This window comes from Delphinus delphis, chromosome 13 (assembly GCF_949987515.2).
Source record: "Delphinus delphis chromosome 13, mDelDel1.2, whole genome shotgun sequence".
NCBI lineage: Eukaryota > Metazoa > Chordata > Mammalia > Artiodactyla > Delphinidae > Delphinus > Delphinus delphis.
Window position 1 is genome coordinate 56,990,931 of NC_082695.1, and position 19,040 is coordinate 57,009,970.

General features: G+C 36.6%; 1 protein-coding gene across 3 annotated transcripts in view; it reads left to right on the top strand.

Annotated features, from left to right (window-relative positions):
• The window catches only part of PIK3C3 (phosphatidylinositol 3-kinase catalytic subunit type 3), a 156,701-nt gene that overhangs the window by 119,471 nt on the left and 18,190 nt on the right, over positions 1-19,040 (top strand). For 2 of the 3 annotated variants that reach the window (XM_060028977.1, XM_060028978.1), the window contains one exon: positions 17,237-17,405. In XM_060028977.1, the coding sequence (XP_059884960.1) occupies positions 17,237-17,405 (169 nt within the window). Of the gene's footprint in view, positions 1-8,299; positions 9,752-17,236; positions 17,406-19,040 lie in introns of those variants that run through there. The other variant, XM_060028979.1, reaches the window with a different exon arrangement.

A 19,040-nucleotide genomic window follows, 5' to 3' on the forward strand; every position in this document is an offset into this window, starting at 1 on the left:
TTTCCTCAACTTGTGCAGCAGGGGGCGTTGTGTGTCTATCACAAATGTAAAAGTCTGGAAATTCCTTTGTCAATATTATGGTTTTCTACAAGCATATTTTGGGGTGAATGATATTTCACTTATTAATGCATTAATATATTATTTTGGCAAGAAACTACAAAATTTAAGCTGTGATACAGGATAGGAAAAAATGAATTTTTTTCAGAGTTGCTGTTCTTTGAGGAAGTTTTAAGAAGTTTATTCAGGGTAATTCAATTGTGGCAGGACTCAAATGAAATTAGACTTGAGTTTATCTCAACTCTTTGGAAAAAGTTGTGTTTTGCTTTTCTTTTTGAGAATTTGAGGGGGGAAAAAAAGGACCAGTATAACTGAAAAACGTGCTGTTTGTTTATGATATACAGACTGTATGATATAATTAACATATAAAATTAATATGTAAATAATTGAAAAACATTCACAAAAGAGAAGTAGGAACTGGGTATCTGTAGTAAATGGAAAGTTTTTTGTAGGTCATAAAGATGGCCTTGTTAACCTGGGCTTATCTATTTATATAGTGAGAGGAGTGGTAGCTTTTTTGTCTGTGGTGGCACTTCAGAGTAATACCCTTTGAGCCTTTTGTCAGAAAGCTCACAGCAAAGAAAAATAGTCATTTTAATCCTAATTGCACATTGCTTTCAATACATCTCCTATCCTGATCTTCTTTATCATTCTTTAATTTTATGTACAATTGATTCACTTCCCTTTTTTTAATTCTGGGGAACAATTTCACATAGGAGTTAATATGTCAGGCTCTAAAGTCAAATTCTTTGTGTTTAAGTTGCCCCTCCACCATTGTATGACCGATCAAGTTATCTAATATATTTGTGTCTCAGTCTCTTCTCCTCAATGCATAAATAATAATAGAACTCTCTCCTGATGTGAGGGTTGAATGATTTAATATGGTAGAATTTTGTATGGTACTGTGCACATAGTAAACATTCCTTGTGGGCTAACTATTACGGTTTTGTTTGTGTATTTCACCACCAAGAAGTAAGAATGCCTTCCTTATTTAGCTTATTTAGCTGTTATTTGTAATCATAATTTTAGAGATAAGGAAATAATATATCTCAAAAACTTTTTCTACCCTAAAATCCAAACTCCTGTAACTTACTGCCCTCTAAAATCTCTTTTGAGTGGCTCATTATTTTAGTAGTATATGTGCTTGTTTACTCTCTGGAACATGAGAGAAAGGAGTATAAAAAGCTCTGTGCGTAGTAGGCACCTAGTAAATGCTTTGAAAATAAGTAAATGAACTAGGTTTTTTCATGTCATTTTAATCTATGCTCAGGGTTTCAGAAAAATCTGTTTCCTGTCAAAACTTAGTTTTACTATAGATTGTGGATATACTATTACTTGCCAGTTTGATTTGTATTTCTCAGTTGATATATGGAAAAGAGAGCCAAGCACATAAGACCTGCCCTTTTTATCCATAAGTACTTTTTTAGTCTTTATTGATCATTACTTTAGATGTTTAAATAACGAGAACTTGTCTTCATGTGAATAATTTTCTTTTTAACATTATTTAAAATCTGATCTTTTGAAAGTTTCTTAAATATTTAGTATCAGGAAGTCAGTCTTTATGTTAACTGAAACCTATCATAAGGAAAATGTTAATTTTTGTAGAGGCTTTTTTTTTTTTTTTTTTTTTTGCGGTACGCGGGCCTCTCACTGTTTTGGCCTCTCCCGTTGCGGAGCGCAGGCTCAGCGGCCATGGCTCACGGGCCTTGCCGCTCCGTGGCATGTGGGATCTTCCCAGACTGGGGCACGAACCCGTGTCCCCTGCATCGGCAGGCGGACTCTCAACCACTGCGCCACCAGGGAAGGCAGAGGCTGCTTTTTTTTTTTTAAGTTTGTTTGAGAAGAACATTGTATCTTCTCATTAGAGGTAATAAAAAATGATAAAGGGCTATACTCTTTTTACCTAAGGAGGTGCAAATTACTTTATGGATAGAGTAACTTAGACTGGGTCATGAAGAATGTGTTGGATTTGTATGGGATACAAATAGAGAAAAGCACACATTCCAGTAAAATATCCGGAAGCTGAAATAAGCCATGCCTTTGCAGGTAATATATATAGACTGGTTAGAAAAATTTGACGTCAGATTATGGAGGGAAAGCAATCTACTTCCTTTCGGATTACCTTTTATATGGCAAAGCTTAATTCAGTCACTGAAGTAAAAGTGTAGATTAGCAGTAAATTTTTTAATGTAAGTTTTTTTTGTTGTTTTTTATTTATTTATTTAATTTTTTTTTTTTTTTTTTTTTTGCGGTACGCGGGCCTCTCACTGTTGTGGCCTCTCCCGTAGTGGAGCACAGGCTCTGGACGCGCAGGCTCAGAGGCCATGGCTCACAGGCCCAGCTGCTCCGCAGCATGTGGGATCTTCCCGGACTGGGGCACAAACCCGTTTCCCCTGCATCAGCAGGTGGACTCTCAACCACTGTGCCACCAGGGAAGCCCTAATGTAAGTTTTATCAGATGATATATTCCTTAATGCTGGCTAGACACTGTTTTGCTTCGAAATGAATAATTTGGGGAGAGATTACATTTTAATGTATTTTAAAGCATTCAAAGTTTCATAAACTAAAATATTAAAAAAGTTATGTTTATAGTAACCCCAGAACAAAAAGAAGTGCCAAATTTTAAGGTAATGATGTTGAACAACACAAGGAAACTAACCTAGTTAGTCTGAATATGAGTTTTAATTCATTTAGGTGATTCATCTTGCCACTGTCCCTTCCATGATGACCTGACTGAGTCTGAGAGTTGTATTAGTCAGTATAAAGTAGATCAGAAGTCCTCAAGCTTCTGAGTATATTAGAATCATCAAGAGAGCCAGTTAAAATACAGATTGCTGGGCACCAGGCTCAGAGTTTTTGATTTAGTAGGTACGGTAGGGCCTGAGAATTCGTTTTAATAGCCAAGAAAACGATCAGTAATTCTCTGAAAAGGTTATTAAGATTCTTCTCCCCTTTTAAAATCCATTTCTATTTAGAGGCTTTGTTCTTTCACTTCAATCAAAACAATATATCATAATAGATTGAAAGAAGAAGCAAATATGAGAATCCAGCTTCTCCTATTAAGCCAGACATTAAAAAGACGTGCAGGGCTTCCCTGATGGCGCAGTGGTTGAGAGTCCGCCTGCCAATGCAGGGGACACGGGTTCGTGCCCTGGTCCGGGAAAATCCCACATGCCACGGAGCGGCTAGGCCCGTGAGCCATGGCCGCTGAGCCTGCACGTCCAGAGCCTGTGCTCTGCAACGGGAGAGGCCACAACAGTGAGAGGCCCGTGTACCGCAAAAAAAAAAAAAAAAAAAAAGATGTGCAAAATGTAAGGCAGTGCCACTCTTCTCATTAATTATATTTAGTTTTGGAAAGTATTATTAATAGAAAACAAATTTATGTTAAAACGCTATTGAATTGTTATTTTTAAGCTAATTAATATTTTTGAAATGTCTCAGTTTCCATTTCAAATGTAGTAAATATCAATATAGGTAGTCCAACTAAGGCATTTTTGGGGTTCTGAATAATTTTTAAGAGTATAAAGGGTCCTGAGACCATGATCTTTTAGAATTGCTTTTTGAAGGCCATTGTTTTTCATCTTCAAAGGGTTAATAACTGTTCTGCTTCAGACATTAAAACAGTTCTCTAGAAGAAAAGAGTGTTTCAGGGAAAAAAAACTTTGTTTTAATGACTGTAGGAAAAATGAAAATATATAACAGTTAAATAATCGTTTTTCTTGAATGGAAATAGACTATATAATCAGAGATATAAGTAGACATGGTTTTGCCCCCTTTTCATTAGTTAGCTTAATGTTATCCCTGTTTATAAGAAGCCATCTTAACAATTGAATGTGAAGTGATAATAAATTATGTGAAAAATTTAGCAGGTGACTGTAATGTCTATGCTAATCTGTACTTATGTATGACTTATTGTACTTTGTTACTCAAAAACTAGTTTTGAAAAATATTTCCTCATTACTATACTTTTTAACTGTAAATGAAAATACCTCTAACCAAGTATATCATAAGGGTTTAACTAATAAGTGTTGGGAGCAGTGGGAGTGTAGGTGTAGGGAGCATTTTTAATTCTAAAATATAAGTTCCATTGTATCAATAAATAGTTATTCACACCCTTCTTTTTTTCTAGGGTTTGTGGTAGGGCAACAGGAAAGATATAACGTTCATGTAAGAAATAAAGGCATTCTGGGGAAAAAAATAAAATGTCAGGTTATATACAAAAAAAATTGAGAGTGGGAAACTTACTGGGGAGTAGAGTAGCAGGGAAGAATTTTTGAATTTGGGAATTGTGTGGGATTTTCAAAAAATTAGAGTCTAGTTTATAGGAGAGATTACAGGAGAGAGTCAAGTAGAAGGAATAAGCAGTGTAAAAAATGGAATAAGTACAGTTTTGAGATTGGTTGCATTTAATTATTAAATAGACAAAAGGGAAATTAAATAAATAAATAAATAAGAAACTCTACCACTAAATACTATTAATTTTGGCAGTATCTAGTCTCTTTAATCCAAGAACTACAAATGTCTTCAACTACAATTTAAAAAATATTTTCATTTCACTTATGCAAATAACAGGAAAAATTAATTAACACCTCTTATTCCCTTTATATTGCAAGGCAGGGACAAAAGAAGGTAGTTACAGTTAACATTAAGTTTGTTTTATGTACACTTTGCTCCTTGACTATTTAATGTAATAGATTTGAATAAAACCACATTCCCTGAATTTTTTTAACATTTTTTTAATTTTGTGAAGTGTATTTTAAAAATTCTTAAAAGTTTAATTTACAGATATTAAGTTTAAAAAAGCCATTCCCTTTGGTATGAGGATAAGTTTTCTTAAAACGTTGATAGCCTCTTTTCAAAATACATTCCTCTTTGAACTTGCAAAGCATAGTAATGGTTTCATAGTTAGATACTGAATCTTTTATGCCTTATAATTAAGTAGTAATCCTGTTCTTTGAGAATTTTCTTACAAGAAGGATAGAAGTATACTCTTCATTTGGAGGCAGTGATGCATAGATGACATTGGAATTCCATTAATGCCTGTTAGGAAATGAAGAAAAGTGGGGCTAGGTTTCCTATTAAAAAGCACCAAGCCCGTTAAATAAACTCTGTGTGATGGTTGATACCATTTGATACATGATTTATTAAGGGTAGCAGTTTTGAATCAAAGATTGGTCAAATAGGTTCTCTGCTCAAGTGGTGGGTATCAGTAGGAAATATATTGATAACAAAGCATTATTTAAATAAGTAGAACTAAGAAAGGTTTATCTGTACCCACGATATTGTAAGCTTCTAATTTCTTAACTCTTGAAGGGTAGAATGGTATTTGTCTAACAAGGTAGATAATAAATGGGAAGTCCAGGATGAAAATAAGCAGAAAATGAAGTGCTTAGCTTAGTTGAACAGAGGACATGTGTTTAGCTGAAGGCAGTGAAACCTTTAACAGAAGTTGATCATGAACTTTTCACCAAATCATGAAAAATTCAGTGATAGCATCCTCCCTTGAACCTTAAGAGATTAGGAGATGGTGCTTTCCCAGTAAGTACCAAATTTTCAAATTACTTATTCCAAAACTGATTTCTCATCTTTTGGGAATCTTGGACTTCCCTTGGGAAATTGGTGAAATCTGTGAACTTCCAAAAATACTGATTTCATTGTGTTTAGAGACCCTGAAGCACATTTTGGAATTCTGAAAATGTGTTTTTCAATCAAGAGCAATACGTAGGACTGTTTTAAACAGAAATGAAACCCCCCGTGTTGACATATTACATTTTATAATCTTAAATATGTACAACATAAAACCTGATCTTAACTTACTATGCATCTACTCATACATAACTGTAAAATACAAACAGATTTATAAGATAATGTTACAAACTAACAAAATTTAACCTAACAATATTAATGTGACAGAAAAGGAATACTGAAACTAAATTGCCACTTGCTAGTGTGAATATGGTATAGATAATATAGTGTGAGTTTCAATTCAGAGTGCTGTTAATGTCCTGTCCCATGCTAATATTCTTACACTACTTTCCTCGAACTGCTTCATAACCTTCATTTATTCCAGATGCTGTAATGTAATTTTCAAGGTACTCTGCTTCTGTTAGTATTAGCCTGCAACAATTAAAGTAGGTTTGTTGTTTGATACCAACCCAGTCAAAAACACTGAAATCATAGGACAGTATTAAGGAGTAAGGTAGCATCCAGATGATCCAGACTCAGCCTTTATTAATTTCATTATAGATCTTCACAGAAATGAAGACACAAAATTTTTAAAACATGACAACGTCTATAAGAACTATCAGGTTTCTAGAAGAAAATTTCTCACATCAGTAATGTTATTCAAAGTTGTCTAAGGGCTTCCCTGGTGACACAGTGGTTGAGAGTCCGCCTGCCGATGCAGGGGACACGGGTTCATGCCCTGGTCTGGGAAGATCCCACGTGCCGCAGAGTGGCTGGGCCCATGAGCCATGGCTGCTGAGCCTGCGCGTCCAGAGCTTGTGCTCCACAACAGGAGAGGCCGCAACAGTAGAGGCCCGCGTACCACAAAAAAAAAAAAAAAAAAGTTGTCTAAGCTGTAAAGGTGAAATTGAGATGTCATTGGTTAAATAAATGCAGAATAGCCAACATTGCATACTCCTGTATGCTAGGCAATATTCTAGGTTTCAGGACTATAACAAAAATAAATGGAACAAGGTTCTTGAGTATAAGACTCTTAATGATTCATTAAAAGTTTAGTGTTGGGGAGAAAGAGGAGTGAACAAATAATTTCAATATACACCTCAGCTAAAGTGTTTTGATAGAAATAGGTGAGGTAGGAGCCTCATTAATAACTGCTTACCAAAAGCATGCTGATTTAGGTAGCCCTAGTGTGAGCTATAGGAAGCTTTTAGCTAACCTGTTACTGCCTTTGTTTTTTTGGGGTGGGGAGACAAAACCACTTTTCAATTCTCCACAGGCTCCTTGCTATCTATATCTAATTAGAATTCCTTCTCATTTCACCTCCTCCATTTGTCATTTACTATACTAGATAGATCCAGATATATCCATTTAAAAAAATTCTTAAGAGACTATTGGGGAGGAAGAAATTTTCCTCTAACCTTCTAGTTTCTTCTGGCTGGTCTAAGAACTAAATTGACATGAGATTATTGACAGATTAACAGGAGAAAAACTAAAGTTTACTAACACATGTATATGGGAGAGACCCAGAAAAACTGAATAACTCACCAAAATGGCTGAAACCCTCACCTTAAATACCATCTTTTGCTAAAGACTAAGGAGGATGTTGGGGATAGTGGTTTGGCACCTCAAAGAAGGAGAGGCAATTGACAAGGAGATAGAAAAGCAAATGTTTGGTAAATGTTTGCTAGGCCATGCAGAGACAATAGGACACAAAGGAATTTTTAACAAACTTCGCTAGGTTCCTCCCTGTCTGCATACATAGTTCATACTATAATTAATCTATGGTGATAGGTCCCTTCCTGGAACAGATCCTCTACTGACATTTTTTTAGGTAGCTGGGGGAAGGTCAAGTTTCATCCTTTTGGGCCTTGATTGGTTTCAGATCAAAAATAATTTTCATGCCAGAAAGACATTTTGGGATGGCAAGTTTTGCTCCCCTATAAGACTTTAACCAATTCTCCAGTTTGAACAGAATATTTTAAACCTGGTATATCTTTTAAAAAAAATTAAGATAATTTCGATAAATGGAAAACTGGTATTCAGTGCAATAGTTACATTGATGATGGTGCAGGGGAACAAAATTAGCTACCCCAAAATGTTCCTGGCATGCAGTTTCAAGCTGAAAACAATCAAGGCCAAAAAGCCTCTGGAAGCACCTTTGACCTTGCCCCTAACTGCCTGAAGAATTTAGATAGAGGACCTATAACAGGAGTAGAGCTATCACCAGAAATATCTGCAAAGAATACAGGCTAGGTGTGGTAGGCGAGACTCTTGGAAATTTAGAGTCCACTCTGTGTCCCATTGTCTCTGCAAGGCCTAGCAAACATTTGTTTCCCAAACATTTGCTTTTCCATCTTCATGCCTTCCTCACATTTGAAGTCCCAACTCCTACCCCAACATCCTCCTTTGTCTTTAGGTGAAGATGGTATTTAGGGTGAGGGTTTCAGCCATTTTGGGGAGTTACTTGGTTTTTCTGGGTCTCTTTCATGTTTACATGTTATTAAACTTTGGTTTGATTTTCTCCTCTTAATCTGTCTCATGTCAATTTAATTCTTAGACCCGCCAGAGAACCTAGGAGGGTAGAAGAAAATTTCTTCCTCCTGGACAATGGCTACTTTTTCTACAGCCAGGTGATGATAATGTTTAAATCTCTGGTTAGTTGTCATTATGAGCACTCATTTGTAAGCTGTTGTTTCTCTTTGTATATGAACTCCATGTCCCAAATTCAGTACACCTTCTGTCAACTCCAGGTAATTTGCAATATAGTTTTCTTTACTGTTGTGGGAAAATAGTGCCAGTATCTATCTTGAATTTTACTTAAATTTAATATTATTATTGCCTAAAATTTGTACTTTTTATTACCCAGCCTTGGCACATTTGAAGTTCTTTCTCATTTTCAGAGTTTTATAGCATTTCCAGTTTAATGTATTATTTAGTTTTTCTTTGTTAAGAAAGATGCCTGAAGAAGTTGCAGAAAATAAGATTGCTTATCTCTTTAATATTTAATTTTACTAATTTCTGGCCGTTGTGATCTCAGGTATCAGGGACATTTTAAGCATGTTTAAAATGTATTTTTTTTTTTTTCTCGGTACACGGGCCTCTCACTGTTGTGGCCTCTCCCGTTGTGGAGCACAGGCTCCGGACGCGCCGGCTCAGCGGCCATAGCTCATGGGCCCGGCCGCTCTGCGGCGTGTGGGATCTTCCCGGACCGGGGCACGAACCCGTGTCCCCTGCATCAGTAGGCGGACTCTCAACCACTGCGCCACCAGGGAAGCCCAATATTTATTTTTGAACAAAGTTCAGTATTTAAAATTTAGAGTGATTACTGTCTATCAAGTACTGTGTTAAGTATTAGCTATATTATCTCTTTTAATTCTTCCATAGAAGGTAATTATCAGTATTAACTTGTTTTGTAGTTTAGAAAGTGAACCTTAGAAAGGTTAAGCAACTTTATAAGGATCACGTACCTGATCAAGTGAGATGTGAAAGTGTTTTAATAAAGGGCCATTATGCTCCTGACCCAGAGTGCCTGCCAGGGCATCACTGTTACCTGGGACTTTGTTACCACAACTAGAGTCAGTTCCATGCCCATTGTTGTTTATGTTTCCAACAGTGACCTAATGATGGTGTATAAAGTTCACAGATAACAGTGTTAATGCTCAGAGGAAGGCATAGACAGAAGGGTATAGCTTAACATTTTAACTGGATAGAGTCACTATCAAAAAATATTTTGCAAGATGGCAAAAGTGTGTAAAAACTCAATATATGTGCCTCAAGAACAATGGCTTGTGCCATTGAAGGAAAGAAATCGAAGCTTCCCCAAAAATGATGGAGGATAGGTTTCCACATAAAACAGGTCAGAATGCATTACAAGATAAATGAGAGTGGGCAGGTTGCATTAGGGAAATTTTGAGTTGGCTTTTTAAATGAATTCATTTCTTTTTTTCTTTTTTTTTATTGGTTCACATGGCTTTATTGGATGAAAATAAGTAAAATGAGCAAAAATAAGAGAGTTGTTAACAAGAATTTTTGCAAAATATTTCAAGCACATAGCTACTACATCAGTAAAAGTACTGAACAATTCATTTGGATAATGTCACAATCATGCTCCTATAGTTATAATAAGAAAATAAATTCTGAACATTAAGAAAATAAATCTCATTTCATATTTCTCTCAAGTTCTAATAAGGTAATGGCTATTTTAATTCATATGTATAGATGCAAATGCATTACACAGAAAAAATATATTTGTTGTAACTTATCAGCCTATCTTGATCTCATTTATAACTGCATACTTGATTTTATTATTAAGATTTTTAAAAATAAATTTCCTCACTAAAATATGTGAAAGAATTATGATAAGCCACTTTAGGAAGGCTTTTAACTATTTGGGGTTGTTATATAATAATCATCACCATAATGTTTTAGAGATTCAAATTCTAAGGAAAAAAATAACTTGTGTATATAAGCAAAAGCTTTTTTTAATTTTTAAATTTTATTTTATTTATTTTTTTATACAACAGGTCCTTATTAGTCATCAATTTTATACATATCAGTGTCTACATGTCAATCCCAATGGCCCAATTCATCACACCCCCACCCCCACCCCCCGCCGCTTTCCCCCCTTGGTGTCCATACGTTTGTTCTCTACATCTGTGTCTCAATTTCTGCCCTGCAAACCGGTTCATCGGTACCATTTTTCTAGGTTCCACATATATGCGTTAAAATACGATATTTGTTTTTCTCTTTCTGACTTACTTCACTCTGTATGACACTCTCTATATACATCCACATCTCAACAAATGACCCAATTTTGTTCCTTTTTATGGCTGAGTAATATTCTATTGTATATATGTACCACAGCTTTTTTATCCATTTCTCTGTCGATGGTCATTTAGGTTGCTTCCATGACCTGGCTATTGTAAATAGTGCTGCAGTGAACATTGGGTGCATGTGTCTTTTTGAATTATGGTTTTCTCTGGGTATATGCCCAGTAGTGGGATTGCTGGATCATATGGTAATTCTATTTTTAGTTGTTTTAAGGAACCTCCATACTGTTCTCCATAATGGCTGTATCAATTTACATTCCCACCAACAGTGCAAGAGGGTTCCCTTTTCTCCACACCCTCTCCAGCATTTGCTGTTTGTAGATTTTCTGATGATGCCCATTCTAACTGGTGTGAGGTGATACCTCATTGCAGTTTTGATTTGCATTTCTCTAATAATTAGTGATGTTGAACAGCTTTTCATGTGCTTATTGGCCATCTGTATGTCTTCTTTGGAGAAAGGTCTATTTAGGTCTTCTGCCCATTTTTAGATTGGGTTGTTTGTTTTTCTAAATTTGAGCTGCATGAGCTGTTTATATATTTTGGAGATTAACCCTTTGTCCATTGATTAGTGTGCAAATGTTTTCTCCCATTCTGAGGGATGTCTTTTAGTCTTATTTATGCTTTCCTTTGCTGTGCAAAAGCTTTTAAGCTTCATTAGGCCCCATTTGTTTATTTTTATTTCCATCACTATAGGAGGCGGATCAAAAAAGATCTTGCTGTGATTTATGTCAAAGAATGTTCTTCCTATGTTTTCCTCTAAGAGTTTTATAGTGTCTGGCCTTACATTTAGGTCTCTAATCCATTTTGAGTTTATTTTTGTGTATGGTGTTAGGGAGTGTTCTAATTTCATTCTTTTTTTTTTAAATTTATTTATTTAATTTATTTATTTTTGGCTGTGTTGGGTCTTCGTTGCTGCGAGCAGGCTTTCTCTAGTTGCAGTGAGCAGGGGCTACTCTACGTTGCAGTGTGTGGGCTTCTCATTGCAGTAGCTTCTTGTTGCAGAGCATGGGCTCTATGCACGTGGGCTTCAGTAGTTGTGGCTCACAGGCTCTAGAGCACAGGCTCAGTAGTTGTAGCACACTGGCTTAGTTACTCCGCGGCATGTGGCATCTTCCTGGACCAGGGCTCAAACCCGTGTCCCCTGCGTTGGTAGGAGGATTCTCAACCACTGTGCCACCAGGGAAGCCCCTCTAATTTCATTCTTTTACATGTAGATGTCCAGTTTTCCCAGCACCACTTATTGAAGAGACTGTCTTTTCTCCATTGTATATCCTTGCCTCCTGTGTCATAGATTAGTTGACCATAGGTGTGTGGGTTTATCTCTGGGCTTTCTATCTTGTTGCATTGATCTGTGTTTCTGTTTTTGCACCACTACCATATTGTCTTGATTACTGTGGTTTTGTACTATTGTCTGAAGTCAGGGAGTCTGATTCCGCCAGCTCCGTTTTTTTCCCTCAAGACTGCTTTGGCTATTCGGGGACTTTTGTGTCTCCATACAAATTTTAAGATTTTTTGTTCTAGTTCTGTAAAAACTGCCATCGGGAATTTGATAGGGATTGCACTGGATCTGTAGATTGCTTTCAGTAGTATAGTCATTTTCACAATATTGATTCTTCCAATCCAAGAATGTGGTATATCTCTCCATCTGTTTGTATCATCTTTAATTTCTTTCATCAGTGTCTTATAGTTTCCTGCATACAGGTCTTCTGTCTCCCTAGGTAGGTTTATCCCTAGGTATTTTGTTCTCTTTGTTGCAGTGGTAAATGGGAGTGTTTCCATAATTTCTCTTCCAGATTTTTCATCATTAGTGTATAGGAATGCAAGAGATTTCTGTGCATTAATCTTGTATACTGCAACTTTACCAAATTCATTGATTAGCTGTAGTAGTTTTCTTGTGGCATCTTTAGGATTCTCTATGTATAGTATCATGTCATCTGCAAACAGTGACAGTTTTACTTCTTCTTTTCCAATTTGTATTTCTTTTTCTTCTCTGATTGTCGTGGCTAGTACTTCCAAAACTATGTTGAATAATAGTGGTGAGAATGGACATCCTTGTCTTCTTCCTGATCTTAGAGTAAATGGTTTCACTTTTTCACCATTGAGAATGATGTTTGCTGTGGGTTTGTCATATATGGCCTTTAGTATGTTGAGGTAGGTTCCCTCTAGGCCCACTTTCTGGAGAGTTTTTATCATAAATGGATGTTGAATTTTGTCAAAAGCTTTTTCTGCATCTATTGAGATGATCATATGGTTTTTATTCTTCAATTTGTTAATATGGTGTATCACATTGATTGATTTGCGTATATTGAAGAATCCTTGCCTCCCTGGGATAAATCCCTCTTGATCATGGTGTATGATCCTTTTAATGTGTTGTTGGATTTTGTTTGCTAGTGTTTTGTTGAGGATTTTTGCATCTATATTCATCAGTGATATTGGCCTGTAATTTTCTTTTGTTGTAGTATCTTCATCTGGTTTTGGTATCACGGTGATGGTGGCCTCATAGAATGAGTTTGGGAGTGTTCCTTCCTCTGCAATTTTTTGGAAGAGTTTGAGAAGGATGGGTGTTAGCTCTTCTCTAAATGTTTGATAGAATTCACCTGTGAAGCCATCTGGTCCTGGGCGTTTGTTTGTTGGAAGATTTTGTATCACAGTTTCAATTTCATTACTTGTGATTGGTCTGTTCATATTTTCTGTTTCTTCCTGGTTCAGTCTTGAAAGGTTATACCTTTCTAAGAATTTGTCCATTTCTTCCAGGTTGTCCATTTTATTGGCATACAGTTGCTTGTAGTAGTCTGTTACGATGCTTTTATTTCTGCAGTGTCTGTTGTAACTTCTCCTTTTTCGTTTCTAATTTTATTAATTTGAGTCCTCTCCCTCTTTTTCTTGATGAGTCTGGCTAATGATTTATCAATTTTGTTTACCTCGTCAAAGAACCAGCTTTTAGTTTTATTGATCTTTGCTGTTGTGTTTTTTTTGTTTCTAATTCATTTATTTCTGCTCTGATCTTTATGATTTCTTTCCTTCTACTAACTTTGGGTTTTGTTTGTTCTTCTTTCTCCGGTTCCTTTAGGTGTAAGGTTAGATTGTTTATTTGAGATTTTTCTTGTTTCTTGAGGTAGGATTGTATAGCTATAAACTTCCCTCTTAGAACTGCTTTTGCTGCATCCCATAGGTTTTGGATCATTGTGTTTTCATTGTCGTGTGTCTCCAGGTATTTTTTGATTCTTTGATTTCTTCAATGATCTCTTGGTAATTTAGTAATGTACTGTTTAGCCTCCATGTGTTTGTTTTTTTTTTTACGTTTTTTCCCTGTAATTCATTTCTAATCTCATAGTGTTGTGGTCAGAAAAGATGCTTGATATAATTTCAATTTCTTACATTTCCAAGGCTTGATTTGTGACCCAAGATGTGATCTATCCTGGAGAATGTTCTGTGTGCACTTGAGAAGAAAGTGTAATGTGCTGTTTTTGGATGGAATGTCCTATAAATGTCAATTAAATCTATCTGGTATACTGTGTTATTTAAAGCTTCTCTTTCCTTATTTATTTTCGTTTTGGATGATCTGTCCATTGGTGTAAGTGAGGTGTTAAATTCCCCTACTATTATTGTGCTACTGTCAATTTCCTCTTTTACAGCTGTTAGCAGTTGCCTTATGTATGAGGTGCTCCTATGTTGGGTGCATATATATTTGTAATTGTTATATCTTCTTCTTGGATTGATCCCTTGATCATTATGTAGTGTCCTTCCTTGTCTCTTGTAACATTCTTTATTTTAAAGTCTATTTTATCTGATATGAGTATTGCTATCCAGCTTTCTTTTGATTTCCATTTGCATGGAATATCTTTTTCCATCCCCTCACTTTCAGTCTGTATGTGTCCCTAGATCTGAAGTGGCTCTCTTGTAGACAGCATATAGATGGGTCTTGTTTTGTATCCATTCAGCAAGCCTGTGTCTTTTGGTGGGAGCATTTAATCCTTTCACATTTAACGTAATTATCGATATGTATGTTCCTATTACCATTTTCTTAATTGTTTTGTAGGTCCTTTTCTTCTCTTGTGTTTCCCACTTAGAGAAGTTCCGTTAGCATTTGTTATAGAGCTGGTTTGGTGGTGCTGAATTCTCTTAGCTTTTGCTTGCCTGTAAAGCTTTTGATTTCTCCATCGAATCTGAATGAGATCCTTGCTGGTAGAGTAATCTTGGTGTAGATTCTTCCCTTTCATTAACGTATACCATGCCACTCCCTTCTGGCTTGTAGAGTTTCTGCTGATAAATCAGCTGTTAACCTTATGGGAGTTCCCTTGTATGTTATTTGTCGTTTTTCTCTTGCTGCTTTCAATAATTTTCCTTTGTCTTTAATTTTTGCCAATGTGATTACTATGTGTCTCAGTGTGTTTCTCCTTGGGGTTATCCTGTATGGGACTCTCTGCACTTCCTGAACTTGGGTGGCCATTTCCTTTCCCATGTTAGGGAAGTTTTTGACTATAATCTCTATAAATATTTTTTCTGGTCCTTTCTCTCTCTCTTCTCCTTCTGGGACCCTTATAATGTGAATATTGTTGTGTTTAATGTTGTCCCAGAGGTCTCTTAGGCTGTTTTCATTTCTTTTCATTCTTTTTCTTTATTCTGTTCCACAACAGTGAATTCTCCCGTTCTGTCTTCCAAGTCACTTATCTGTTCTTCTGCCTCAGTTATTCTATTGATTCCTTCTAGTGTAGTTTTCATTTTAGTTATTGTGTTGTTCATCTCTGTTTGTTCCTTAGTTCTTCTAGGTTTTTGTTAAACATTTCTTGCATCTTCTCGATCTTTGCCTCCATCCTTTTTCCAAGGTCCTGGATCATCTTCACTGTCATTATTCTGAATTCTTTTTCTGGTAGGTTGCCTATCCATTTCATTTAGTTGTTTTTCTTGGGTTTTATCTTGTTCCTTCATCTGGTACATAGCCCTCTGCCTTTTCATCTTGTCTGTCTTACTGTGAATGTGGTTTTTGTTCCACCAGCTGCAAGATTGTAGTTCTTGTTGCTTCAGCTGTCTGCCCTCTGGTGGATGAGGCTATCTAGGATGGTTGATGGGAGGAACTGGTGGTGGGTAGAGCTGACTGTTGTTCTGGTGGGCAGAGCTCAGTAAAACTTTAATCTACTTTTCTGCTGATGGGTGGGCCTGGGTTCCCTCCCTGTTGGTTGTTTGGCCTGAGGCGACCCAACACTGGAGCCTACCTGGGTTCTTTTGTGGTGCTAATGGCGGACTCTGGGAGGGCTCATGCCAAGGAGTACTTCCAAAAACTTCTGCTGCCAGTGTCCTTGTCCCCATGGTGAGCCACAGCCACCCCCGCCTCTGCAGGAGACCCTCCAACACTAGCAGGTAGGTCTGGTTCAGTCTCCCCAGGGTCACTGCTCCTTCCCCTGGGCCCTGATGCACACACTACTTTGTGTGTGCCCTCCAAGAGTGCAGTCTCTGTTTCCCCCAGTCCTGTGGAAGTCCTGCAATCAAATCCCACTAGACTTCAAAGTCTGATTCTCTAAGAATTCCTCCTCCCATTGCCGGACCCCCAGGTTGGGAAGCCTGATGTGGGGCTCCGAACCTTCACTCCAGTGGGTGGACTTATGTGGTATAAGTGTTCTCCAGTCTGTGAGTCACCCACCCACCAGTTATGGGATTTGATTTTACTGTGATTACACCCCTCCTACCGTCTCACTGTGGCTTCTCCTTTGTCTTTGGATATGGGGTATCTTTTTTGGTTTGTTCCAGTGTCTTCCTGCTTATGATTGTCCAGTAGCTAGTTGTGATTCTGGTGTTCTTGCAAGAGGGAGTCCATTTCTTCATTCAACAATGATTGCTTAGTATGTGCTAGAAACTATTCTGAGGCTGGGGAAACAGCAATATACAAAATGCATAAGTCCTTGCCTTGGTGGTACTTAGATTGTAGAATCCAGGGTGTTACTTTTAGTGTTATAATGTATGCCTACTTTATACCTACTTGTAAATCAAAAGATGCTTTATGATTTCAGTGGTGAATCATTCTCTAAAGTGATTGATCAGTCACATTCTTACATATGTGACCTACGAGTTTAGATGACTGCTCAAGGGTTTGTCTTCTTGGGCACTATAGCTGTATTCAGCCCTTGACAGAGGTGAATACTGTGCTTGGTTTCCTAGTCTGCAGCTAATGAGTAACACAGATTAGTTGGAAATGATTCAAATGAAGCTAACAATATAATTTGAAATTTGGGGGGATGTTTTTGAAGGTGGGGAGAATAGTGATAAGTTAAAGGAAGGATTCATCTCAGGAATACTTAAAGAAGTGATCTTCCTTTAGCATAAGAAATTTGCTACAAGATACTAATTTCTACTAATACCTTTAAAAGTTGTCCAGCCTTTAGCTATCTTTGGTTCTGGAGATCTAAAAGTAGGATTTAAATTTTAAAATATTACTGTGGGATGATTTTAAGTATAGTTTCATCAGAATGAATGTGAGCTGAAGGGAAATAAAATATGCTCTGAAGGCCACTCCCTAGCCTGTGGATACAGGATCAGACAATTTAATAGACTTCATCATGAACTAATATTCTTTATGAAGAGACACTGCTTTACCAATTATATGACATATCTATTTCCCAGTTCCTTAATATAAAATTCTGGAAACAAATGAGTTTTTTATCAACATCCAGGCAAACTCTTCCACATAGACTTTGGATATATTTTGGGTCGGGATCCAAAGCCTCTTCCTCCTCCTATGAAGCTGAATAAAGAAATGGTGGAAGGAATGGGGGGCACACAGAGCGAACAGTACCAAGAGTTCCGAAAACAGTGTTACACAGCTTTTCTCCACCTTCGAAGGTAAGTTGATTTGCTTGACATAGAGAATTTTGGTAAATTGATTTCACAGAGCAAGAAAAATATTTGTTCAAATGTATACATTCTTTAGCATCACTCTTTTTAAAATGACACAGGCAGCAGTATTTTTTAATGTACATTTGATAACTATTTTGATAAACAGTCTGATATCAAAGGAAAAAGACAGTTTCTTGCTTTCTCACTAATTATTTGACTGCTAAATCCCAGCAAGTGGGAAGCTAGCATTACACAAGAATGAAGCATTTAGCTCACTTGGAGTGATTAGTCAAGTAATTTTTATTTTTTAGCACCTTTATCAACCTTAGTTTGGAGCATTCCGAAACAGTTGAAGAATAAACGTTACATATGATTTTGTCTCTCTTCAGCACCTCATCAGTCATTCTGCTTAAAAAAAATGTTGATTTTTTTCTCTATCCCTTTTTCTCTAAGGCCACTGTATCTCTGCTTCCTTCATCCAAATTTACTTAGGACTGGACATCATATATCATCAGGAAAAAGATAAATTAAAAGTCATGTTTGTTAAATTCAGGACATGGCTCTGATGGTTAGTCAAAAATAATGGATCATTTTATTCTAACTCCATTTTCAACTTAACTATGCAAAATGAATATTCTTAGTCCACCAGAAAAATCCCAGCTCAGGAGACACCTGTATGCTCTTCCAGGTGAATATGTAACCAGTAGAAGTGAGTTGCCTATGCATGTGGGCCCTGTCTTTTCTGTCTTTGTAACCTCAGCTTATAGACAGTATATGTATGTTGAATAAGAACCTTCAGTATTTGTACGAACAGTTCTGCATCACATCTGGAATGAGGCCATGTTCCCTGGTGATATTGATACTACTGGTCCCAGGTGAATGGCTGTCTTATATTAATAAGTTTTCATCTTTGCAGTGGCTCAATAGGCCTTCACTGTTAACTCAGTCTCGACCGCAGGTCACAAACTTTAACATACATTTTACAAACAGCTGCATTATTATCCTATGAGTGGTAGAGTGGCTCAGTTTACTCTCCAGAAATGCTAAAGGAATAATGAGAAGATGGGTGTCTGGATGCAGAAGCACTTTCAGAGATGAAAATTCCACTTTAATACCTAGGATTTTTAATTTAAAATAGAGCCTACAGAAAGCTAGATGAAACTATGGTGATCTCAGTGAGGAGGCAGACAAGATGATATGCAATGATAACTAGAGAAATGTCAAAGGTGCTCTATCTTATTGAAAGCAGAAAGAAAACAATGTGTCTTATAAACTGTCATTGATAATGGATTAGTAGCAATTCAGCAAAATGAGAAAATAGGCAGATTATTAGTACAGAGCCAAAAGTTAACTTTCCTCACTACTAAGAAAAATCATAAAGAGATTAATCTACCTCACTTTATGTTAAGTCTTCATGAAAATTGTTTTACTTTTTTATTTTCAAAAATTTCACTGTTAAGATTAGCTAGACCCTAATATTTTGATAAACATTTATTTTTTAATGTTGTATTTTAGAATATGGTTCAGTTAGTAAAAATTTCTCTTAGGACATAAGAATTAACCAGATAGCCAAAAATTTGTTTGGAGGTAAGGATATTTGACACACTTATTATTAGAGTTTTTAGGTGTGACCAACTGTGT